The following is a 22,920-nucleotide window of genomic DNA, read 5'->3' as shown; positions in this document are numbered from 1 at the left end:
CTGGGAAGCTTCCTTCTGCTGCGGCTCAAAACCATGTTGCTTCTTAGGGCCAAATCTAGTTTTAGGTTTGAAGGGAGGCATCTCATGTCCCTCCAGACCTAAACTCTTTTCTGGTTCGGCGTGAATCTGCAGAACCTTTTTATCACTATCGGCTCCTTTGTTGGGCCGGACACGTGTTTCCCATGCCACCTGCGCGTATTTCCTGATTTCCTGCATGGTAAGTTTCTTGGTTCTACAATGCATGGTAACCTCATAACGCACGCTTTCATGAAGATTATGGAGGAACAAAGATTTGAAAGCGTGGTCTTCCTCCAAGCCGGGAGCATTTCGTCCCTGAAAGTAAGCAGCCCGCAAGCGACGGTAGTACTCTTTTGGTGCTTCAGTTCTCTTGTGCTGAATTGCAAAAGCTCCAAGAGTCGCAGAAGCTGGGTCTGTAAACACAGAATATTCTTCTCTTAAAGCCTGACAAAGAGCTGAGTAACGGTCACGTGTAGCTGGAGGGAGGCTTTCTATGAAAACATGGACACTTCTGGACGTGGTTTTCCAGATAAGCCTCAACTTTTCTCGAGCCGAGGGGCTATATAAGTCTAACAGACAGCGCTCTACCTCTCTGAGATAGTCATCAATGGTGGATTCTGTATTGCTAGGATCAAAACGCTCTATGTCTCGGGCCAGGGACTCAAGTTGACGCATCCGCAGTCCCTGTTCAGGGATCGGAGCTGGTCCATCTGAGTCCTCTCCTGACGACTCCTGCCTGCGGTAACCACGATAGGAGGGAGGTTCCAGTTCTGACCACCTACCTGGCGGAGGCGGCCGTTCGTGGGACGCAGGGGGACCCCCCCTGTCATGAACTCTTGTCCGTGGACGCAGTTCAGAGGAGTGGGGTTCACCTGTGTCCCAGGAACGGTGCTCTCGTCGCCCTGGTAGGGGGAAAAGATCATAGCGGGCCGTGTCAGGGGTCAGGTGGGAAGCAGGTGTTTTCCCATGATTTACATCATGTGGATCAGTCCTGATTGCCACCTTAAGTTGTTTAGGCATTTCTTTTCGTATCACACTGCTATATCGGTCCTGACCTTCGCTTACCCTTCGCTCAGAAGGTGTCTGAGGGCCCAGTTCATCCAATGTCCTCCAGGTGTGATCTCCATGTTTTCCTTTGGAGTCCTCATACTCAGATCCTTCGGTCTGCAAGCTCATGTGATCCTCCTCTCGCTCCTCTGTGAGATGACAGCTGCCCTGAACTCTCTGTTCTAGCTCCCTGATTCTTTCCTCAGCTAAAACACGCCTCTCAGTCTCTAGCGTTAACCTTCGGTGGTATAACGCAGATAATTCACCCAAAACATCTGCTACCAATCTACCCTTTGGCTTGCTCTGGACCTCCTCCACCAATTCCTGAATTCTCCTCTCACAGTCCTCTATGTTAAACTGATTCAGACGGGTTTGTTCGTCCGGTGTCATTTTAAGCAGTGAGCTAATGACATCCTGGGCCTCCATTCCAATGGAATGGTTTGGACCTTCAGCTCCTTCAGACCTAAACACTGAGGAATCTTCACTATCCATTCTGTGTCAGCTATGGATAACAACACAACAAGTAACAACACTGTAGTTTAGCTCAGCGCTAAACGACAGACAACAAATAACAACGCTGTATTCTAGCCTAGCACTAGGTAACAACGCATACACTTTAATTTAGCTCAGCGCTAAACAACAACTGCTAACAACAACTGTTAAGTGGCTTCACTTTAACTGTTAACAGCAAACACGCACTATGACTCACTTTACCGCAGAAAGTGGATTCAAATACGTGCGTTTAATTAGGCTGCGCAAGGGAAAATCAACCCTGCGACTTACAGCTCCTATGTTTAGGAACGGTTAATATGCTTGTTTAACTTTGAGAATATTAACTTTGAGTGACATGGACCACTAACCTTTCGGCCAGTAATTAAGTGATAAAGCTGTGGCTTTGTTTGTGATGTAAGTTATTTCAGAACAGGTGCTCTACACATGTGTGGAAAATAGCAAAGTGTTTTGGAGCTTCAGAGGTGGCAAAGAATGACAGTTAAAAACCGCTAAATTGCAACCCTAGTTTCAAAATCACAGCTCAATTTTGACCACTTATGATGAGCAGAAGGGGATAAGGGAGGAAAGAAAAGAAAAATGTTCAAAATAAAATAATAGTAAAAGTAAAATAAAATAAAAATTCAAAAAAGGAAAAAAAATTAAGATATGATAATAAGTAAAAAAAATGAATAAAATAAAATTAAAAAAAGACAAAAAGGGCGTAACCATCAGGCAAGTTTAAAGAAACTGACTTTCAAAACGGTCCCTCCGGGACACTGAGCGATCTAAGCTGTCTTTAAGACCGTGACTGCAACTACCTATCCTGGCCACCAGATGGAGGCAGGGTCTCTTTTTTTTCAAAGCAGAACACGACACAGACTCTGATTGACAAGTAGCAGACGCTGGCTGCTGTGTATTTCAATCTAGCTGACTTCCAGTCCAGAAATCAATATTCAAACCTCGGGTTAACAACCTCAAACCACCACAAACACGTATATATTTAGTAATGATACCTCCTTAATCAATTATGACTGAATAGTCCTTTTGGCAAGGTGAGCAGTCAAAATGGTGGAATATGGATTGTGTTCATTCAATTCATAAGTTGCTGGTTATTCGATTTAGTCTAAAGGAACGCCAATAAGTAGACTCGAGCCCACCCAGGGACGCCAATTTATGCTATGCCATAAGCTGGTTGAATATGCTTATTATTATTATTAATTATAATTTGGTATTATAATTTAAATAATAAATCATTCAACTCAAAATTTCGCTATAACAAATATAGTTCAAATGGTGGTGATGTTAGCTATAAGCTTATAAGTATTTATACCACTAATGCATTAGTTAACTTTCTGTTATGAACTCATTTATGCTGGAATAAATGATCAGGTCGGACTGTTAACCGACCAGGTTTATCCAGCAGGCTGTGAGAACCCCAATGTAACTGCAATTAGAGTTTAAATCCTTATTCCTTATCACCATCCAATGATATTGTCTCTGTATTAATATCAGATGTTAACTCCAAAGGAGGTTAGCTCTGATTTCTGAATAACCATGTAACTGTGAATTGGACTGAACACAAAACAATGTCTATTCCGCAGTCGTGGTTTTATTGAACCAAAAGCAATTCCCTGTTACAGTAATTCTCTGATTCAAACAACTTTGGAATTCTTACTCATTACTAAACTAAAACATGCAAAATATATATGTGGAAATAAAGAACAAAACAAAAATAAACAATGGATTAAAATGAGCGGTTAGCAGATCTTAACTCAAAGTTGTTTAACACCGCCCTCGAAACACCGGCATTTCACGTATCAGCATTGACAGACAGAACAGCTTCGGGAATCTCACTGGACGCTTTGATGTCTTACACAAAGCTAGTTCAGCTAAGCTACCTACAGTTCAGATACACGTGACCCTCCCAAGATGGCTGCTACGATGACGTATGAGGGGAGGTCCTAATGACGTAACCACGCTTACGCTGATAGGATAATGCCTCGCTTCAAGAGGGGGCAGCTAACTGGGAGTTTAAAGCAAAGCCCGCGACTTGAGCTCGGACAAAGAAATTAAACTGATAAGGAGAAGCGAAAAGAGAGAGGGGGGGGGGAGCAGGGAAAGAGATGAAAAGAAAAAATGCGGTAACCCACGGCGGGGTTATTGATGAATCACAAATCAACACAGCAGAATCAATTGTAAAGTACATGCACATACAAAGAAAATGTTCAGCAAAATAATTCCAACTTCGTCGTGGAATAAAAGCATTAACCAACACCTACAAAGTTCTACGCCTGCCCAGGCACTTCTAAACACCCTGTTGGTGAGACAGAAATAAAAAGGGAGAGTCCGTTACTTTGAGGTGCCTCGGGGCTGGTCCTGGAGCGCTCCGAGTAATGCAGCTTTCTGGACGCGTCTTGACGAGCGCAGTTATCCGCAGGCTGCAGCGGGACCGGGATGGGAAGAAGCTGCTTCGTTTCTTCCTCCGGGTCCACAGTCGCTTTGTTGGCCAGACAAAGCGGGGTCCTCTTCGATCACTGGGAGATATGGCGTCTCTCAGTCTTTTGATCAGAGGGAATTTAAAAGTACTTATTTTAGTCGACCTCCTGTTATAAAGCAGGGAATAACCGTTGCGTCGAAAAATCTCGGTCCAGCGAGCAATCGAACACGTGGCGTGGGAATCAGCTGTGCGTGTCTTCTCGGGTTGGCTAAAAGCCAGGGAAGAAGGAAGCTCATCGTGTGTGATCGGCTTTTATAGCCATCACCATAGCAACCTTATCTTGATCGGCGGCCATTTTGCCGTGTTGCGTGATGGGAGTTGGTGGCCATTTTGACCACATTGCATCATGGGTAACGCAGTCCGTTACGTCCCGAATTGATGCTGTTTCCTTGATCGGCGGCCATTTTGCCGTGTTGCGTGATGGGAGTTGGTGGCCATTTTGACCACATGAGTTGGTGGCCATTTTGACCACATTGCATCATGGGTAACGTAGTCCGTTACCGCTTTCTGTCACGTCTGAACTGGCACAACAAAGCATACAATGCTTATTTAAAGACTTGATTCTATTCAGTCATACAAAGCTACTCTGTCTTCAGATTGAAACAACTTAGCTCCTTATTACAGGCTGCATATCTTAAACGATTACGTCTTGGAAGAACGACCAATGGTTTATCATAACTTTAACTTTATGTGTTGTAAGAAAGCAGGAAGAAGCAGGGTGCATCATATTTGACTCTTGAATGTTAAATAAGATTACTAATTTAAAACAACGCTAAGCAGACCCCCGTTACCCTGTGTCCTCTCTGGAATCTTTTCATTAGTCTGACAAAACTGTTGATAAGAGCAAAAAAAAGGTTTGCAAAGAGTCAAATACATTCCTGAAGATTTAAGTTTAAGATTAAACTCCAACAGGGTCTTCTGACATTGTTTGACTGTTTTAACTTCAAAGTATTCAAAGTAAAACAGGCAACTGCGCTGTAATTACCTACAGCAGCAATAACTCTAGCCCCATTTACACTACCCTTGTTAAACCGATCCGAGCCGAGACCAGTCCGAGCTTGGATCAGTTAACCAAGCCTCGTTCTAACAACCGTTTACACACCACGCTATCCCAGTTCCTTGGTTGCTCCCCACCTCTTAGTGACTATCTGAGGTACTGCTGCTCTCTGGGATTGAAGGCGGGACAAAGCAAATCAAAATGGCGGCGCCCGTAACATTCAGGATGTTATGGTTAGACAGAGTCGGCTTTTGGGAAGTGGATAAGACAAACAAACATCTAATAAGGATTTACAGACGCAGGAAACAACGACAGACACTGAGGTTCATCACACTGCTAAGCAGAATCATCTCTGGAAATCGTGTGGCACGGTAAGGAAGCTAGTATTATTATGAATGTCTGAAATTTGTCTGAATGGAGTGTGAATCGGGACGTGCAGCCAGACACGCCAGAAAAACCGCGGACAGTCAGCTGACTGTAAGGGGATGACGCGGTCTGCTCATCCCCAATCATCATCACTATTAAATTAGCTTTCGACGCAAAAGTGTATATCAGAGGTGGGCATCTACAACAGAGAGAGCCCAACTAACTGCCAATATTATTGTCACACAGAGAATGAATAAGTGAACCCTGAAATATAACCCATCAAATATAACACCAATGTAGCCCTTTGCAGCTTTACCCACAATTATTTTGCAATCACACGATTTGATCCATTGGTTACAGGGTTTAATTGAGAACTTTTTAAGGCCATTATTCAAATGTAAGACCATGATAAATGACCTAAATTATTTTATAACTTATATTTACATCACATCACATCACATTGCACTAACAGGTTCAATATTATAACTCTGTTAACTTAAACTGGGCTTCTCCCGTTCAGGCATGTGCCTCAAGCACTTTTACACCAATAGGTGACCTTACTTTAAAGCTTAAGGCTAAGACCCACAATTGCGTTCCTGGTTTCAAGTGAAACCTTAAAATATATTTTATTTTAGGAGCCAACAGGTTTGCATAGAAGGAGGAATGTCTTGGGATAAACTCTTGTTTCACTAGTTGCTTCCTTGCATTATAGATTTGTCTCAGCGCAACAGTTCTCAGCAAAAAAAAAATTAAATACCCCAGAACAATTAAATGGCAACAAATAATTTCTCTAAAAAGAAAAAAATAATAAATAAATGTAAATTCAGGCCAAGTATCTAGAATCTTGACCTTTCTTCGGAGGTCAAACAGTAGCAGTGGGGCTTTGTTCTAAGACAGTACTGTGTTCAGGCAGGATCCCACCTAAATCGATTTGGTGTTGCCTCAAACCCCTCATCTTCTCAAGGGTCCATGTCCAGAGAGAGGCTAAATTCCACATACCATGTGACAATATCCAGGGTTTCTTCCATTATTTGCTACCTGACCAGTACTGAACTCGTCCAAATAATCTTGCTGGTGGCAACAAAGGCTTTCTTGCTATTGAGTGGAAATAAAAAAAATAAAAAAAAACATGAATGCAATGTACTTGGATTTCAGTTTGCTCCAATAAACAATCCTCTGCTCCCTGTAACTGCGAATTCAGGTCAGCCTGCACATGCTTTAAAGGACGTGCTTTTACACAGACAAGCACACACGTGGGAAAAAAAAAAATGAGTCGCTCTGAAAAAGCAAAACCAGAATCAATAATTTCCCCAAAATGTCACAGATCCCCATTCTCATTGACTTTCTCCTCAAACTGAAAACTGTATCATGCATGCACAGGCGCTGCTTTCACACGCGCATTCATCCACATCTTCAAGCACAGAGGCGCACAAGCATTAAGACGCAGAGGTGCGACTTAAAGTCCCCCCCCCCTCTTTTCTATTCCTCGGAGCAAAAAGTCAGAGCCTGGGTTGAGGCGATAAGTGCACCAGGATACAACCCAGCAAAATACACATATGCTAACACAAAGAAAATAGTCTCATAGAAAGAGTTCCCCATTCAGACACCCGAGAATAAAATCTGTAAAAGTCATTTTGCAGAAGCTTTCATTTGGAGAACACCACTTAGAGGCAGCCACCAATAATACAATTAAACTGTACTTTACAATATTGAATGAAGGGTGAACATTTCTGAGCTTTGAGAATGGGCCGGAATAGCAAACGAATGCATGCTCACACACAGATATATCCTTGTTCGGTTTAATTGATGTACATCTCCCACCGACTGGCTATATATGGAGCCTTTCTGTCTATAACAAATACATTCAAGGTCTGCATCTAAGTGTATCTTAGACGATGCATGTAAGCCCACCAGATTAAAAGCTAGAATGGCAATTACTTAATGACTAAATAAATTACATACAAACTGGGCCTTTCAAAATGTATTTTTCTGCTTGAACTTTTTACAAATTTAGTCACATTACAACGACATATCTGAATCGAGAATTTATGTGTGAGATCAACATTACTGTGAAGTAGAAAGGATTTTTCCCATTCCTACAAGTAAGAATTAAGTATAATCCTGATATCTCTAAATGAAACTAATTGGAACCTAATTAGACTCAAGTGTTGTGTAATTTAATCAGGCATAAATCCAGCTGTTCTGTGAAGGCCTCAGAGTGTAACAGAGAACTAGCGACATTGTGAAGACCAAGGAACACAACGGGCAAAAAACAAACAAAGAAAGAAGTCAACGAGCTCATGGTAACTGTGGAGGAGCTGCAAAGATTCACAGCTCATGTGGGAGAATCTGTTAACAGGGCATCTATTAGCTGTGCACTCTACAGATGTGGCTTTTATAGGAAAATAGCAAGACAGAAAGACATAGGAAGTTGCAGTTTACTGCAACCCTTGAAGGAGACACAGCAAACATCTGGAAGAAGCTGATCTGGTCAGATGAGATCAAAACTAAGCTTTTTGGACTCCACACCATAGCTACTGCAAAAAAAATTCATTAATAGCCTCCCAGCATGAGTGGTAAATCTAACAATGTAAAATGAATTTCTCTCACAGATAAATGTAGTATTTCTATTTCACACACAGCCATGAAACATTTTAAGTTGATCAGTAGAAAGGTTATAAACCCCATTAGGGACGTTTGTAACAATTTCATAGAGACACTTGATTAACCAGAGACTATTTCTTGGTTTCAGTTTTGACAGATTCTACTCATTTCAAAAATAAATTAACTTGTAAAATGAGTTCAAGGAGATGGTGTCTTATTAAAATTTGAAAGTTTTTAGTTCTTATTAATTCTTTATAAAAACCCGGCAAATGTTGTGAAAAGCTCCCCAATTTTTTTTTTTTTTTACAACCAATTCATAAGCTATTTTTTTTTTCAGATCAATGTGTTCAAAAGAAGCCCAATGGGATGGAAACGTGTCCAATCTGACAACACATTTGCTGTTTTTTTTTTTCACATTTTGGTATTTTATTGAGATTCTATTTTCTCAGCACCGTAGAAGTGGTCACAGAGCTACTGTTCAACCTGAAGCATAAAATGTTTTTTTTTTTAAAAGTGTGCCCCATTGAAAAAAAAGAAAAGAAAAAGAAATGCATCCCCCTTTAATTTATTTCTGCAGCTGGGTCTGTTAATTCCCTTTACCATTACAACACAGAGGTGGCAGCATCGTGATGTGGTGATGTAGCAGGGAATTTGAAGCTGATCAGAATTGACGGGATAAGAGCGGGAGCTAAATAAAGGAAAATCCTGCAAAAAAGCTTTTTAAGTAACATTGCAAAACATTTAAGTAACATTGCAAAACATTGCAATAGAGGAGAGCTTCTCCTTCCGCCCAAAAACCAAGGCTACAATTTTAAAAAGAAATCATATCCATGTGTTAGAATGGCCTGGTCCAAGTCCAGAGCTAAAACCAATACAGAATAACTGGGAAAACTTGGCAAAGCTGGTTCTACAATATTGACTGAATACGTTGCACTGTAGACTTGTAATAATAAAAATGATTAAAACAAAACCTTTGTAAAAGTAGAACTTTAGCTCCACTTTACAATAACTATCTACTTAGTGGTGGTCTATCATAATAAATCCTTCTATATAACCAGTTGTTTTTTTTTTTTTGCAAGTAAATGCGAAAATCCAGAGCAGTTTTAATACTTTAAGTGCTGTTACATCCAGCTTTAATAAATGCACAAAAATGGAACATTTACTCATAGATTTTTCAATCTTCCATAATTGGTATTGCAGTATAATTGAGCTTTAATGGGGGGATGGGGGAAGAAAAAAACAAACTTAAAATCGATATATGGTGTTAAATATTAAGACGTGACAAGAACAAATTCAGAAGACATCTTAACAGTTAAAAAGTGACTTGTAAACTCTGTGTTCGTGTGTGTGTTTTGCTTGTTTAACTCACAAGTTTCTTCCTCTTATCCTGCTCGGTTGGTGGCTCCTCTTCGTCACTTAGCTTGGGCTCCTCAAAATGGATCATCAGCATGCAGCTGCCGACACAATAATATTCAACTCAATATTAATAACCACCCATAGACCTGCACAGTAGGAGACAATCTCAGAGCAAGCAGCGTGTGCAAACACAGGCGCACAAAAAAAAGGCTGAACCCTCTAGCATTTGTTTTACACAGCCACAAACTATATTCATATTGGTTCATCTGCATGCAGAGAGGAACTGCAAGTAAAACCCTTTGTGCTCGGTATAAAGTCTGTGCATGCTCTTTTACTTCCTTTGTGTTCGTTTCTTAATTCAGTACTGTGAGCGGAGATAAGATTGTGGTTGCATGAATAGGATATTTTGTGACTTTGAACAGCACCGAGTGATAAGCTGTGATCAGAAAGTCAATAAACTCTGCTTAATGACATTGAAAAGAGGCAAAACAAAACTCTTTCAACCTATAATAGAGCTGACAGAAGATTTCACACATTTATGTAATGAAAGTGAGACCAAATCATACTGGGATGATCACTCCTTCAAAGCAGCAAAATCATTGTCTGTACATTTATTGTTGTATTGAAATTGAAATTGATATATCAATAACATATTGAAGGATATTTTTTGAGGTAATTTATAAAACCATAAGTCAAAACTATGACCCTGTATAAGAAGTGGGGAAAAAAGGCTTTGGTATATAAATGCAATAAATCAAAATACATTTTTTACAATTTTCTTTGGACACTTAAAAGAAAATAGCATTTTTCTATATAATAAACATTTGATAATAAAGAAAAAACATAACATTGTTGTGGAGATGATTTAATAAATAATATTCTTAACGTTTGTATTAAATGGCATATAACATCTCCAGACAGCTCAGTAAAATGCAAAAAGCAGGTTTGGGTTTGACTTTATTGCTGCAATGTGACAAAAACCTGCAATTCATAATTAAAGATAGAAAAAAAATGCCAAATTATCTATGTCTACTGAACAGAGTTTTAAGTGCATCCATTTATATTTGTTTTGCAACAGTGAACTAAAGGCCGTTAAGGCCTTAATGGCAAATAAAAAACAACTTTTTTTTAACCCTTTGACCCTTTACCTCATTAGGGCTCTCTTATTGCTGGAAAAAAAAATGTCTCAATGAGAAAACATGGCGAAGGAGACCATTTGTGAACCCAAAGGATTTCTGAAATGTGTGCTCATAAAATACAGGGTTATCTTCTAGGTCACAACCGCAAGCTTGTACCATTAATAAACGCATAACGCAATGTGTAGTGGTGACTCACTATATTGCAAGTCTGAATAAGGGATTTGTGGAATTGAGGCTGTAGGAAGGCTTGCGTGTTCATTACTTTTTGTAGATTGTGGGGCTCTTGTTTCTGTAATTTGAAGCGGAAGACTGCTAGAGGGTCTTAGCCTGCATGTTTCTAGGATGAAAGAGAATGTTTCCTCTCAGATTTCCTCTAAAAATTGTAAAACATTTCTTCAGCCCTGGGATGTTTTGCAATACGGAGAAAGAAAACTCAAGTGTTCGCAAATTATAGAAAAGTACAGCACAGCCATGTAGGAAGGGGATTCATAAGCCTCAGCAGAGCAATAACGTTACTATTTTTAGCACATTGTGTTGGGTTCAGGTGAAGAGACGTTAAAATATGACAATCGATTCAAACGACTTGAGATGAACTAAGCTGTCAGCAGCTTGAAGGGCTATGACTGGTGATTAGTCAATCAAAAGCTAAATAAATATCATCAAGCACTCCCAGGTCACATTAACGACAACACAACTTAGTGTGGGTGCTGTTACTGAGTGAATAATATTTAAAGTTAGCTATTTTTAATTTCAGTAAAGGGTTAAAACAATAATATTAGAGCAAAAACAGATGTAGGACACAATTTAAAAGAAAACATTTTCTTTGGGCTGTGACTAACCCACAGCTCGTTTAGGCAGCGACTGAGCTCAAGACTTTTGGCACTGAAACGATCTGAAGTCATTACACCAAAGTTTCTCAGTTTTATTTGGGGCTGTCAACGTGTGCAGAACATGCAGGAAGTGAAAATGTTGGCAGCAATCTGAGAGTTAAGACAAGGATCTACATTGTGCTCCTATAGTACAGCTGACTGCACTAATTGTGCTAATTGCTACCATAAGATGCTAAACAGTTTAAAATGCATACGATGTAATACTTTTGTCCATCTGTAAGTGGCAAAAGCCTGTTTCACTGCAACTCTTCTATGTCACAAGCATGGCATAATGTCTCATCAGCTTCTGATATAAACAATTAATGAAATAATATTTTGACTGCTTTTATTATATCTTATCATAAGCCAGATTTAACTAATAATATGTATCGGACAGTCAACATTTACAACAACAAGTACACAAAATTCAAATTAATTCATCTCTGCTAACAAAAAAAAAAGTTAATAGATGGAAACATTTCCAAGATAACCCTGTTGAAATTTAAAAGCAAGAGGATGATGTAAAAATTGACCTCAAGTTTTCATGTGCGGACTGCTATGTCATCTGTATTGTTGTTGTAGTCCTATGGTCTATTTTTAAGAGTCACAACTATGAGGCTTTCTAGACTGAAATCAGCTTCTTTTTTTTTTACTTCAGTGAAAAATAAAGTTGTTAGATATGTAGATATCTACATCTGTATGTTTTATCCTTAACATGTCCATGAACTTTAACTGGGATGGTGAATGATAACAGTATTAAAAGGCAGCTTTTTTTCCTCCAATTAACGAAAATGTTCTTTGACTGAATTTATCAACAGGAACATAACTAGCTATGGTCTCTTTTTATAGCAATTAGAGGACTCCAAACGAGACTCATTACTGAACAAAAATTAAAGTCAGTATAGCTGAATCCTGTTCCTTAATTCCACCAATAAAAGTAAATCTTAAACTGTATGAATTATTTGGAAATCTCAATTTGATTCTATTTTACGTCACACAACAAATTAAAAGGAGAAAAAAAAAACAACAACGTATGGCTTACTCTTTAAAGGTCCCCGTTTCTGGATCCTCTGTCATCACATCATGCAACGCTTCCACAGAAATGTTGATGATGCCACAGAATTTGTCCTGGATTACACTGATAACACACAGAAAACACGGTTTCATTAGTCGCGACATTATTAATGGAACAGCTGTCTGCTTTGTCCCGTTTTACTGGGTGTGCTGGTTCAACAAAGCACACAGTCAATTTAGAGAAACATCAAAACACAGTAAAACCCTCTTTCTGGGCACACTAAAAGCAATAAAAAGCACAGAATTATTTTATTATATACTGATTCATAGGATATTCCCATCACAACAATTTGGCTGCTGTGGATAACAACAACTAGTGTTCAAAATGATTTCAAGGCAGGGGATAATTGAAAGTCTAAATCAACATGTGGGCAACAGATTTCCGACATTTATGAATAAACAAAAAGGAAAAATATGTTTCCATTATAGATATACACAGCATATTAAAAGCATAACATTTTAAACTGCAAAAGTAGTCCAGGGTCCACATGTAACATTGTTTTGCCATCTATCATTATTGATTACAGCGATTTTTTTCAGTAACGCAGAAGCCCCAGCTCTAAACACTCACAACCCAAGCCTGGAGACTAGCAGCAATCATTGATGAATTACTGTAGTCATTCTTAAAAAGGAGAGAGCAAAAAGTGCCCCGTCCCCCCCCGTATTGAATAAATATAATAAGATGGATTTAAAACAATTCAAAAACAGAATAAGTGAAGGTACGGGCACTGAAACATCAAAGTCTGTGAACTCAGGCTATGCTACATAAAGTTCGATGTCTGGCAAAACCTGGAAAGCCAGCATGTACGACTGTAATACTGAGTAAACGGGGACCAGTCCCAGATTTATTTTTAATTGATGGGAATGTTTTCCATGCAAACTAGCTTTGAACAGACTTAGGGCCAAAACAGAGTTTGACTGCCTTTTCTTCAGCATAAAGTCTCCAAAGGCACAAGATGCATCAGCAGTAGATTACATTTGATCCAGAATAGTCTGCATCACAGAATAGTCCTGTTAGTGCAGAAAACTATGCAAATTTGGGATTGCAGGGTTGTTTGACAATTATAACAACTTGTTCTAACTCAGTTAATCCCACGACGGAGCATATAAAACTGTCCAGAAACTCAGGACGCCAAAAAGGAGCGAAAACTGAACCCTATGATGATCTGTTTTATTTCGGTTAACACTATGGACCCTACTGACGCTCATCCCTGGCTGGATATCCCTCTTCTAATCGTTTCTGGTTTTATCTAAATTATCATAATCTGAAGGAGACACTACAACCACAGTTTGAAAGCTAAGATATTTCCATTAAGTCATTTGCTGATAGTTTTACAAGCCCATATAACCCAGCGTAGAAGGTTTTGATAAAAAAAGATGCTCTCTACAAAAGAAATGGCTAATTTGATAAAAAAAATGGTAAGTTGTGTCATTTTATTAGCAATATTTTTTGTTTGCACAAAGTATTGTGCACACATGTATTGAACGCTTGCAGCGCTGTGCGTCATCTACACTGATTTCTGCTTCAAAATAGAACTTGTGGGGTTGATTTGTTCATCTGAACTGACTAAGTAGTTTGCATTCCTGTAAAGCGGAGAGCCACAACTGTGACACATAGGGATGAAAAAAATAAAAAATCAGATGACTCATCATTCCACCACATTCTTGCCTAGGTGAAATTTGTAGTTGTGGGGAGACGTGAGGGGTTCTTCATCCGAGTCTGTTGAAGAAATTGAAAAATTAAGTTCAAGTGATCGAGTAATAAAAGTCGATTCAGAGCTGCTCGTAGAAACTGGAAACTTGCCCCCAGCAAGAATCAGGTGCTTGACAGCAATAAGCGCCTTAAAGCGCTGCAGATAATGAGTCAATAATTCATTTTCTGAAATGCAATTAGATCAGCGCTTTTGTTTTCCAATAAATATTTAGTTTGGAAAGAAAAACATGCAGTCATTATTTTGTCCCTTTATCTTAGTCCATGTACAACTAGAGGAAAAAGACACACAGTAACTGCAAATTACAATAAAGAAATTAGTTAGTTAACCCTGGTTTGTATGCGGTGTTATCAGCTTGAACATCTTATTAGAAAAAGCAGGAAAAAAATGAATATATAATGAATGGTCAAGTATTCAGATGCTAAGCCCGAGGTAAACAAAAGAAACAACTGATACATGTATTACAATGTCTAAAGTGAGATCAAAAGAAGAAGAAAAAAAAAAACATGATCAGGGTAACTGGACAAGAAACAGAGCTCATCAATTTTAGCGTAAACTGTACATGAGATAGTTGATTAATCATGCAGCACTTAACCCGTCTGAGCCATCATAATCTATTGCTGCTGCAGACCAAGCACGGGGGTGTAACAAAGGATTTCATGCCCGCCTGTGCCTCCGATTACCATATCTGGTTTGCAGAGAGCTGAGCTTCCCTAAATCTCGCTAAAAACAAACTGCCAGTCGGGACATCAAACACCAAGTCGAACTTCAAATCTCACAAAGAATCGTTCGTACCCTTTTCGAAAACGTTTGATTAAAGCAGTGCGCTGAGAGCGTCTTTGATGGCGGGTAAAAAAAAAAAAAAAAAAAACTTCTGCCTTCATAATTTTACAATGCGCCTTGGTTCTCCAGAAATACCGGTGTGGTTTGGAATATTTTAATGTAGAAGTATGTGAATAAGTTGGTGCTTGACTGTGGCTCATCTAAAGACACCTCAATTTGCAGGACAAGCAGCTCATCTTTCTTTGCACGTACCTGACTTTCCTTCACAGCAATCAGCACCCACATCAACAATTCCCTACGACTAAATACATATTTAACCCCGCAGCGCCGGCGAGTGCACCGTTTAGATTTTTCGACAGCTGCCCTGCAAGAAAGGCTCTAAAACCGTAGTTTGATCCATCATCAAAAGTTTCAGCAAAAGAGGGCTAGACTTTAAGTGTCGGGGAGTATTTATATGTTTGCTCTTAGCTGGTGAGTGACAGATGTTGGCCAGATGGTGTTGACTCACAGCACAATAATCCGGCACACTTCAGATTCTTGGCTCACTACATATTTGCATTTTTTATCTCACTTACTAAAGCATGTGGTATTAAATTCCAAAGAGACGTGGCAAATAAACTTATAGTGGTAAACGTGGGTGTGTGGGTGTATTTTTAAAAAAGCATTGCCCTCCGAAATTTGTGTGATTTGTGGAAACCACATTTATAATACGTTGGTAAATTTTAGCGGAATGCAGGGACATGTGCATTAAAATTGGTATTTATACAGGTCGGGATGGTTGTACTGGAAGAACTTGTCAAGCCGACATTATTTGGGAGCAAGCAGCTCAAAACCTCCTGGGCATACAGCCGGGGAAACCGACGTTTCTTACCTGTTGTCAGAAGGTAGAAGAGACACCAGAGCCAAAGATGACAATTTCCTCCTCTCAGGCTGAGTGATGTTGTCCATGCGGTCCACCCACATCTCGATCACACTCCCCAACAACTGGTCCATCTAGAAATGGAGGAAGGGATTTATTAAAGGCTTGCTAAGGCATCCACACACCTTCAGGTTTTTCACGTTTTTTCCCCCCAAATATTTCAAGCTATCTTATTCAAATTTCAGGTGACAGCGAAATTTCACATCAGCAACTTTACTCCAATTTCTCAAATAACACCTAGTTCAACCCACTGCCTTCACACTGAAATTGTGGAGATTTAAAACAGGTTAGATTAAAAACTTAAGTCCAGCTGAGCATCTAATTCAGTAGCGCTTCATTTATCATAAGGTTGGCCAGTTTAATCAGAGAAGCAGCCAAGAGTCACATAGTAACTCTGGAGGAGCTGCACAGATCCACATCTTAGCTGGGAGAATCTTTATCTGATAAGAAATTACTAAATTACTACAATCTGGCCTTTAGGGATGAACAGCAATAAAATAAACATTGTTTAAAGAAAGCCTTAACAACCCTGATTTGCAGTTTGCTACAAGTCATGTAGGGCCGGACATGTGGTAGAGAAAAAGTTGCTCTGGTGAAACAAGAACAAAAACACTCCATTACGTTTTGCCCCACAGTGAAACATAATGGTGGTGGCAGCATTATGCTGTGGGGATGCTCCTCTTTAAGACAACCAGAGACACTGGTTAAGGTTGTAGGAAAGAGGAATGAAGCTGAGACAATCCTGGGAGAGCAGCCTTCTAAAGGCTGCAACAGACTTTAGACAAAAGGTGGAGTTCATCTTCCACCAGGACAGCAACCCTGAACCAACAGCCAGACTTACAATCCAGTGGTTTAGATTTAGATATTTATGCATTAGAATCAAAGTCCAGATTTAAATCAAATTAAGAATCTGTGATAAAACAAGAAAACTGACGTTCACAAATGCTTTGTGTGATTACGTTCACAAGGTGCTCTTTTTCTATTTTTTACTACCCCTTCATGGTCATTTCTGATTCCTCAGACATCTTGTCTACTCATTTAATAATTTACTTGATTTGTCTGGTTTTGCTTTGGTCTTTAAACCATTTCTGAGAAAGTAATATAAAAAAGGTAAAAAAAAGATCAAGCCTATTTCCTCTCAATCCCACCCATTTCTATCTGCATGTCTTTGTCTCTTTTCCATGCCAGAAATACATATTTTTATTATTTCAAATTTCCTATTAATAGAAAATGTGAAAAAATACTTATATGGTTACATTTATTTTGTAAGCTTCAAACTACTAATATAATCTTTAATTTTTGAAGTAAAAAAAGCCCAAAGTTTTACAACTAGGAAAGCTTAGTCAAGTTTTCCAGGCTTACAAATGTCCCAATTTGTAATTCTCCGAGTCATTACTTTTACTGACACTTTGCCTCTCAGGAGACGATCAGACAAAATTGTGCTGAGGGGCCAGAAATGAAGGGCGGACGTCAGCCTCACCTCCTGGTTGCATTCAGAAGCCATTTGTGCGAGCAAAGAGGAGAAGAAGCTAAAGTTCTGGAGCAGCACACGACCCATGATGCCAAGGTAGGTGGACATCACCACGGGATAACGCTGTACATCACACAAAAACAGAGTCACGTGATCAAATGGGCACAGACAACGATGCTTTAAACAAACACAGGATCCGGCAGGACATTAACCCTGGTGGAAAGATGGATTAACACGACAGCACACCTGGATTTTTGATTACTGCTGGACTAAGATATTTTACCATTGACTTAATTTTCCTGAGAGAGACAGAAGGTGTTAAAAAAAACAACAACAAAAAAAACATACTTTGTGGCGAACTGCAACTAATTTCAAATATCATTACAGATCAATTTTTCTACACAACCTTGGTCCAGATGTGAAATAAAAATTAATAAAAAAAACTCCTCACCTCCCCGTCCACGATACCTCGGAAGACAGCTGGCAGCAGGGGCTGAAACATGTGGGCTCCCAGTATGGGGCTAACCTTTAAAGCTATTTCAACCACCTGTAGAGACACAAAGGAGAGGAAGGATGATGGATGCACATAAAATGTAGCAAAGACAAGCAGGAAGGTAAAACTTAGAAGGGAGGCAGGAGAAAAAATAAAAAGGTCATGGAGCGATGTAAAGCAGAATTTGCAAAAGAATATTAAGAAAAATAGGCTGTAGCACTCAGCTTCATTAACTTGTAGACTAGAATGGCCATTTTTGTTCTAATAAGATTAGACATTAGGATGTGTCCTGCGTCAGCTGATGGTTCTCGCACAAATAAAGTCCTTAGTCAGCGGTTTCCAACCTTTGTCTTCCACAGGACAAAACCACATATGCTATATTTTTGATGCAAAACTGTTTGTGCTTCGTAAGTATAGACCTAAAGTCACAGAAAAATCCCAAAGGAGTTGGTAATTGTATCTTTCCGTCTTTGACAAAACAATAGGCGCGCCTCTTCAGGTTCTTCAGTACAAGTACACAAATTTCATGCTATGAGTCACACATCAAAAACCTCTTACATTCACAGTTTTGCTCCAAATGATCCAAAACAAACGGAGCAAAACACATCCACGCACCCGCGTATGAAAAAAAATTTCCTGTGTATATTTCTTTGTCACTCACGGTCACAACAGTACCCCCTGTGACCTGTAGGTAAGCCGTATATACCTGTACAGACCAAGAGCAGTGTTGCCAGGTTGGGTGGGTTTTGGCCCAATCTGCTTTTTGGACAGGAAGAATAATTGTTTTTCTGTGCGTTTAGGCATGCCGGCTGAGGTGAAGCACAAAATACAGGAGGTGGAGGAAACAGTGAGAATTTCCAATTACTTCGATCCTCAGCATTGCATCACTTCCTGCACACTGTGTATTTTCAGAGGAGAGTGTGTGGATGTGCATTTAAGAAAGTATAAAGCATGTCATAAATACCTGCCCATTTTTTATCTAAAGACTACATGAACAGAAAAAAGCTCAACTCTTATCCCCAGCCCCTTTTAAAGGTCTGACTCAGAATCAGTTAAACAATACAACAGTCTGTGTGTGCTGGGGTTCATACAAACTGCTGTCTGACAAATAAAGTCAAGAGGGTGCGCTGCTGCTCTCATTCCTCCATCAAACACCGACACCCCGTCTACAGCCTCAGGTCCCAGTTTGTCAGTCTGCCTTCATTTTATCAAGCAGCTTGGCTCTGGAATAATGTACCTTTGTTTTGGCCCTTTTAGCATAAAAGAATATAAATGTATTTTAGTGACTGCTAATTCTCTTCAAATAGATATGAAACAACCATATAAAAGGTGGCTTTCATTGACCTCTGGATGGACACCAATGTATTTCCACACTAAGGTTAGCGCAGGTTGCAACACAACCCGTCATACTTGTTCTTCTGCCCATCTTTCTCATTCTTTTTATACAGATTTTAACTCCAAACCAAGCAATCTAGTCATAGGTCCCTTATTCTACTTCTAAATGTTCTGGTTGTGCAAAGTTGAAACATAATTTTGTCTTTACGCTTGTTTTTTGGCAAGAAAAAAAGGCCCCCTGACCTAATGCCAGCAACCCTCTCAGTGGTCTGTTGCCTTGCGCCTAAAAGAAACCTCAGCAGATACAGTTCAATCAGATGTCTACATATGCCGTAATAAAAGGTGTGCAACCGTCTTTGACTAAATAAAATATGGCAAATACTTAATGACCATTTTAACAGGAATACTAAAACACTAGATTTATATAACTGATAATTTACAGATGTTCCTAGACTATTCAGTGATTAAAAAAAAAAACTCTGAAATGGTCTTTCAGTTTCAAAACAAATTGCTGCTTGGGGATCTAAAATAATTTTTACCTTGATATTTTAAGTTAAATCAAAACAGAAGCAGGCATTGGCCTTTTTTGTAAGATGATCATCAATGGGTCTGTAAAGGGATAGAAGGTACTGAACATATACATCCCATATCATACACACCTTGTTAAACAAATCAAGCAATAACAGACTTTTTGGATCGTTCCACGCTCCCTGACAGCAACAATGAAAGGAGTCCAACAAGTTTTCATTGATCACCAGGAGAACAGAAGATACAAATATGTTCAAATTACGTTATCAATCAACATAACTCATGCAGGATACAAGAGACCTTGCCGTTTCGTTAAATACACAATAATTATTCAGCACAGAGGGCTTTGATTTTTTTAGTCCTAAGGAGTCAGTGGTAGGTATCTGCCAAATTTAAAATGCCCTGAATAGCTGACGTACACCTGCACACTCCCGGAACCACTCCGAGGTGCTGTCACTATCTGGTCTGTATCGGTGGCACGATCCGTACCATCAGCTCCTTTGCGCATATGCAAACAGAATAACTTCCGGGTCGTTTAAAAAGGACCAGAAACAAAGTATTTCCATCCTTTCCTACAGCATGCTATGGTTCAATTTATAACAACTGTCATTATTTTGTACGAAATATTGTATTAGAAAAAACTTGAGTGAGCTGCAACGCATTTATGCTGTCAATGCGCCCTCTGGTGGACACGTCAGGGACAAGAGAAGACCTTGTTGGCAGCCACATCGTTTATTTCTTGCAAAAACACAAGTGCAGGTGACGAAAGACTGCAAACGGGTCCATTCTGTGATCAGCTGTTGGAGGGCATAGCTAAACACAGAAAATAAAATATTCAAATGAATTTAAATATTCGTTCTTTGTGACGTGATCATTGTGCATGCTCAGGGCAGTGAAATCATCCATTGAAATGCGAATCGGCCATTTGTTTTGTATTTTTGTTATTCACACAATTACAACGAAATACAAAAAGAAACATCCCACCCAAAATAAGATAAAAAGAAAAATTAAAAATTTCCTTTCCGGATGTTATTCTGTTTGCACATGCGCAAAAGAGCTTTCATGGTACGGATCGTGCTACCGGTACAGATCGGGTAGTGACCGGCGTCATCATCCTAAGCATGCTGTTATTTCCAATTTATGAGTACAGAGTCCAGAGGAGGCAGCGCCCTCAACTGTACTGGCATAAGAGTTACCTTTAGGCAACAGGTCGTTCTGCTCCACGTATTGGTGTGATAATTAGAAGAAAACATGCCAAAGAAGAAGCGACTTGTCAAGCAGCACTTCTGCCTCACATCAGCAGATTTGTGCTGTTGCATCCACTGCCTTGTTTATTTCCTTAACACAAGCACATCATGAAAAATTGCGTCCGTGGGAAGATGTTAATACAGGTGTGTGAATTTGTGTTCCTCCTAATTTACTGGACTAAGAGGAGCAAACATATTAGAGCAGTAGTTTCATATTTAATGACTTGCAGAACAGTATCTGTGCTCCCGCACTGAATCATTTTTAAAGGTGTAACAGCGGTTCTGTGTCTGTGAGTGACAATGTACCCAAGTGATTTATTTCCTACGCAGGTGTGTGGATGTGTTTTGCATCATTGTTGAGGATCAACTGGAGGAAAACTGCATCCAAGGGGTTTTTGATGTGTGACTCATAGAATACAAGTTGTGTACTTGTACTGTGGTTTTGTTGTTGTGGGAGACAGGAAGATACAATTACCCAACTCCTTCAGCATTTCCCTCCATGACTTGAAGTTTACCGCGGACACAATGCACACAGAGTTTTACACCAGAAATATTTTCATACAGCTGTTACAGGCTTTATCTTGACATTTTATGAGACAAGATCCTGAAACCAGTCAGTTTGAGCTCTATAGTTTGTCTTTAAGCAGTTTTTTTTTCTTTCATCCTCCAAGAAATTTATCTCATTCAATATATACAGAAAAGTGGTGGGTTCATTTTAGCTGATTTTTCTTTATGTCCTAAGTATGACTATTCTTTTCAGAGGCTGAATGATTAGTAAAATGAGACTTCATTTTCTAATCAATTAATTTCCCAAATCATAAAGCAAATTTTAATGTGAACCTGTCAACTGTGTTCCCCCTGCATCTCTTATTTGATTGATTTTATCAATGTTGCAAACCTGTGTGTCAAGAGGCACCAGAGAAGCCCCCAACCTACCACCCACTTGAGAACAACAACTGCTCCGGGCAATTCCCTCCTTCACCAGCTTTAACACTGCATTCATCCCTGGCATAAATCTGTCCATGCTAGACCTCTCTATATCTTGCAGTTTTCACTTTAAGGTTAATCTCAAGTGAATCCTAAAGCCTAAAAAAAAAAAGATATATTTTTTGTGTTAAGTCTAGAATAATCTTGCTCAGGCTTTACCAGTTTTAAGAATTAAAAACAAAACTTTTTTTTTTCATTACGCATTCCTGGCAGAACACTGCCCTGGGCAGTACGTCATATCACCCATTATCCTAAACACATCTGTATTCCTTATATATATATATATATATATATATATATATATATATATATATATATATATATATATATATATATATATATATATATATATATATATATATATATATATCTTTCAGAGTTGATTACTTATATTTTTGTTTATGTAAAAATCATCATCAAAAATGCTGAAACAGAAACAGGTTTTCTCTTCAGTTTATGGTAATTTTAAATCCACAACAATCATTGCTTTCTCTCTTGTTAAAACTTGCATGATGTCATTGGAACTGCGGTGACTTTATCTGAGCAGTACCGATTCTCCTTTTCACATGCTTTACTTGGTCTTTTTTAATTCAGCTACAATTAACATGAAAATTTGACAACATATGATGAGACAGAGCTCCCGCCTAATAACCTTCCTTTTTTATAATGAATAACTCATTATAAAAAAGCACAAAAACTTTAAAATCGATTAGAAAATTGTTTTCCATTCAACTACACCTAAACAAGTTTTAAAAGACATGAATGCACCTGCCAACATGTCAGATGAGAAAGAAAAAAAAGCAAAGACATTACTTAGACTCAAATTAGGAAATGATTTCCATCCTCTTTTGGCATCCAATGATTGGACTTCAGTGTTAATCATGACCAAGGCGGCACAAACAGGGTGACAGAGAAACATTTCTAATTGGCTTTTTCCAAGTTATTAATAATATCCAGGCTCAGGGTGCAGCAACATAACTGTATGA

General features: G+C 39.0%; 1 protein-coding gene across 1 annotated transcript in view; it reads right to left on the bottom strand.

Moving 5' to 3' along the window:
* ipo11 (importin 11) overlaps positions 1–22,920 on the bottom strand; it is a 157,162-nt gene that overhangs the window by 28,727 nt on the left and 105,515 nt on the right. Inside the window, exons 25-29 of the mRNA XM_036143880.1 lie at positions 17,796–17,891; positions 17,354–17,467; positions 15,826–15,947; positions 12,428–12,523; positions 9,391–9,475 (exon numbers count right to left, since the gene is read on the bottom strand). Coding sequence (XP_035999773.1) covers positions 9,391–9,475; positions 12,428–12,523; positions 15,826–15,947; positions 17,354–17,467; positions 17,796–17,891 — 513 coding nt within the window. The remainder of the gene's footprint in view (positions 1–9,390; positions 9,476–12,427; positions 12,524–15,825; positions 15,948–17,353; positions 17,468–17,795; positions 17,892–22,920) is intronic.

The sequence above is a fragment of the Fundulus heteroclitus genome, chromosome 12 (assembly GCF_011125445.2).
Source record: "Fundulus heteroclitus isolate FHET01 chromosome 12, MU-UCD_Fhet_4.1, whole genome shotgun sequence".
Taxonomy (NCBI): Eukaryota; Metazoa; Chordata; class Actinopteri; order Cyprinodontiformes; family Fundulidae; genus Fundulus; species Fundulus heteroclitus.
Note: the sequence above shows the minus strand (reverse complement) of the source record. Positions and strands in the feature narration are given on the sequence as shown.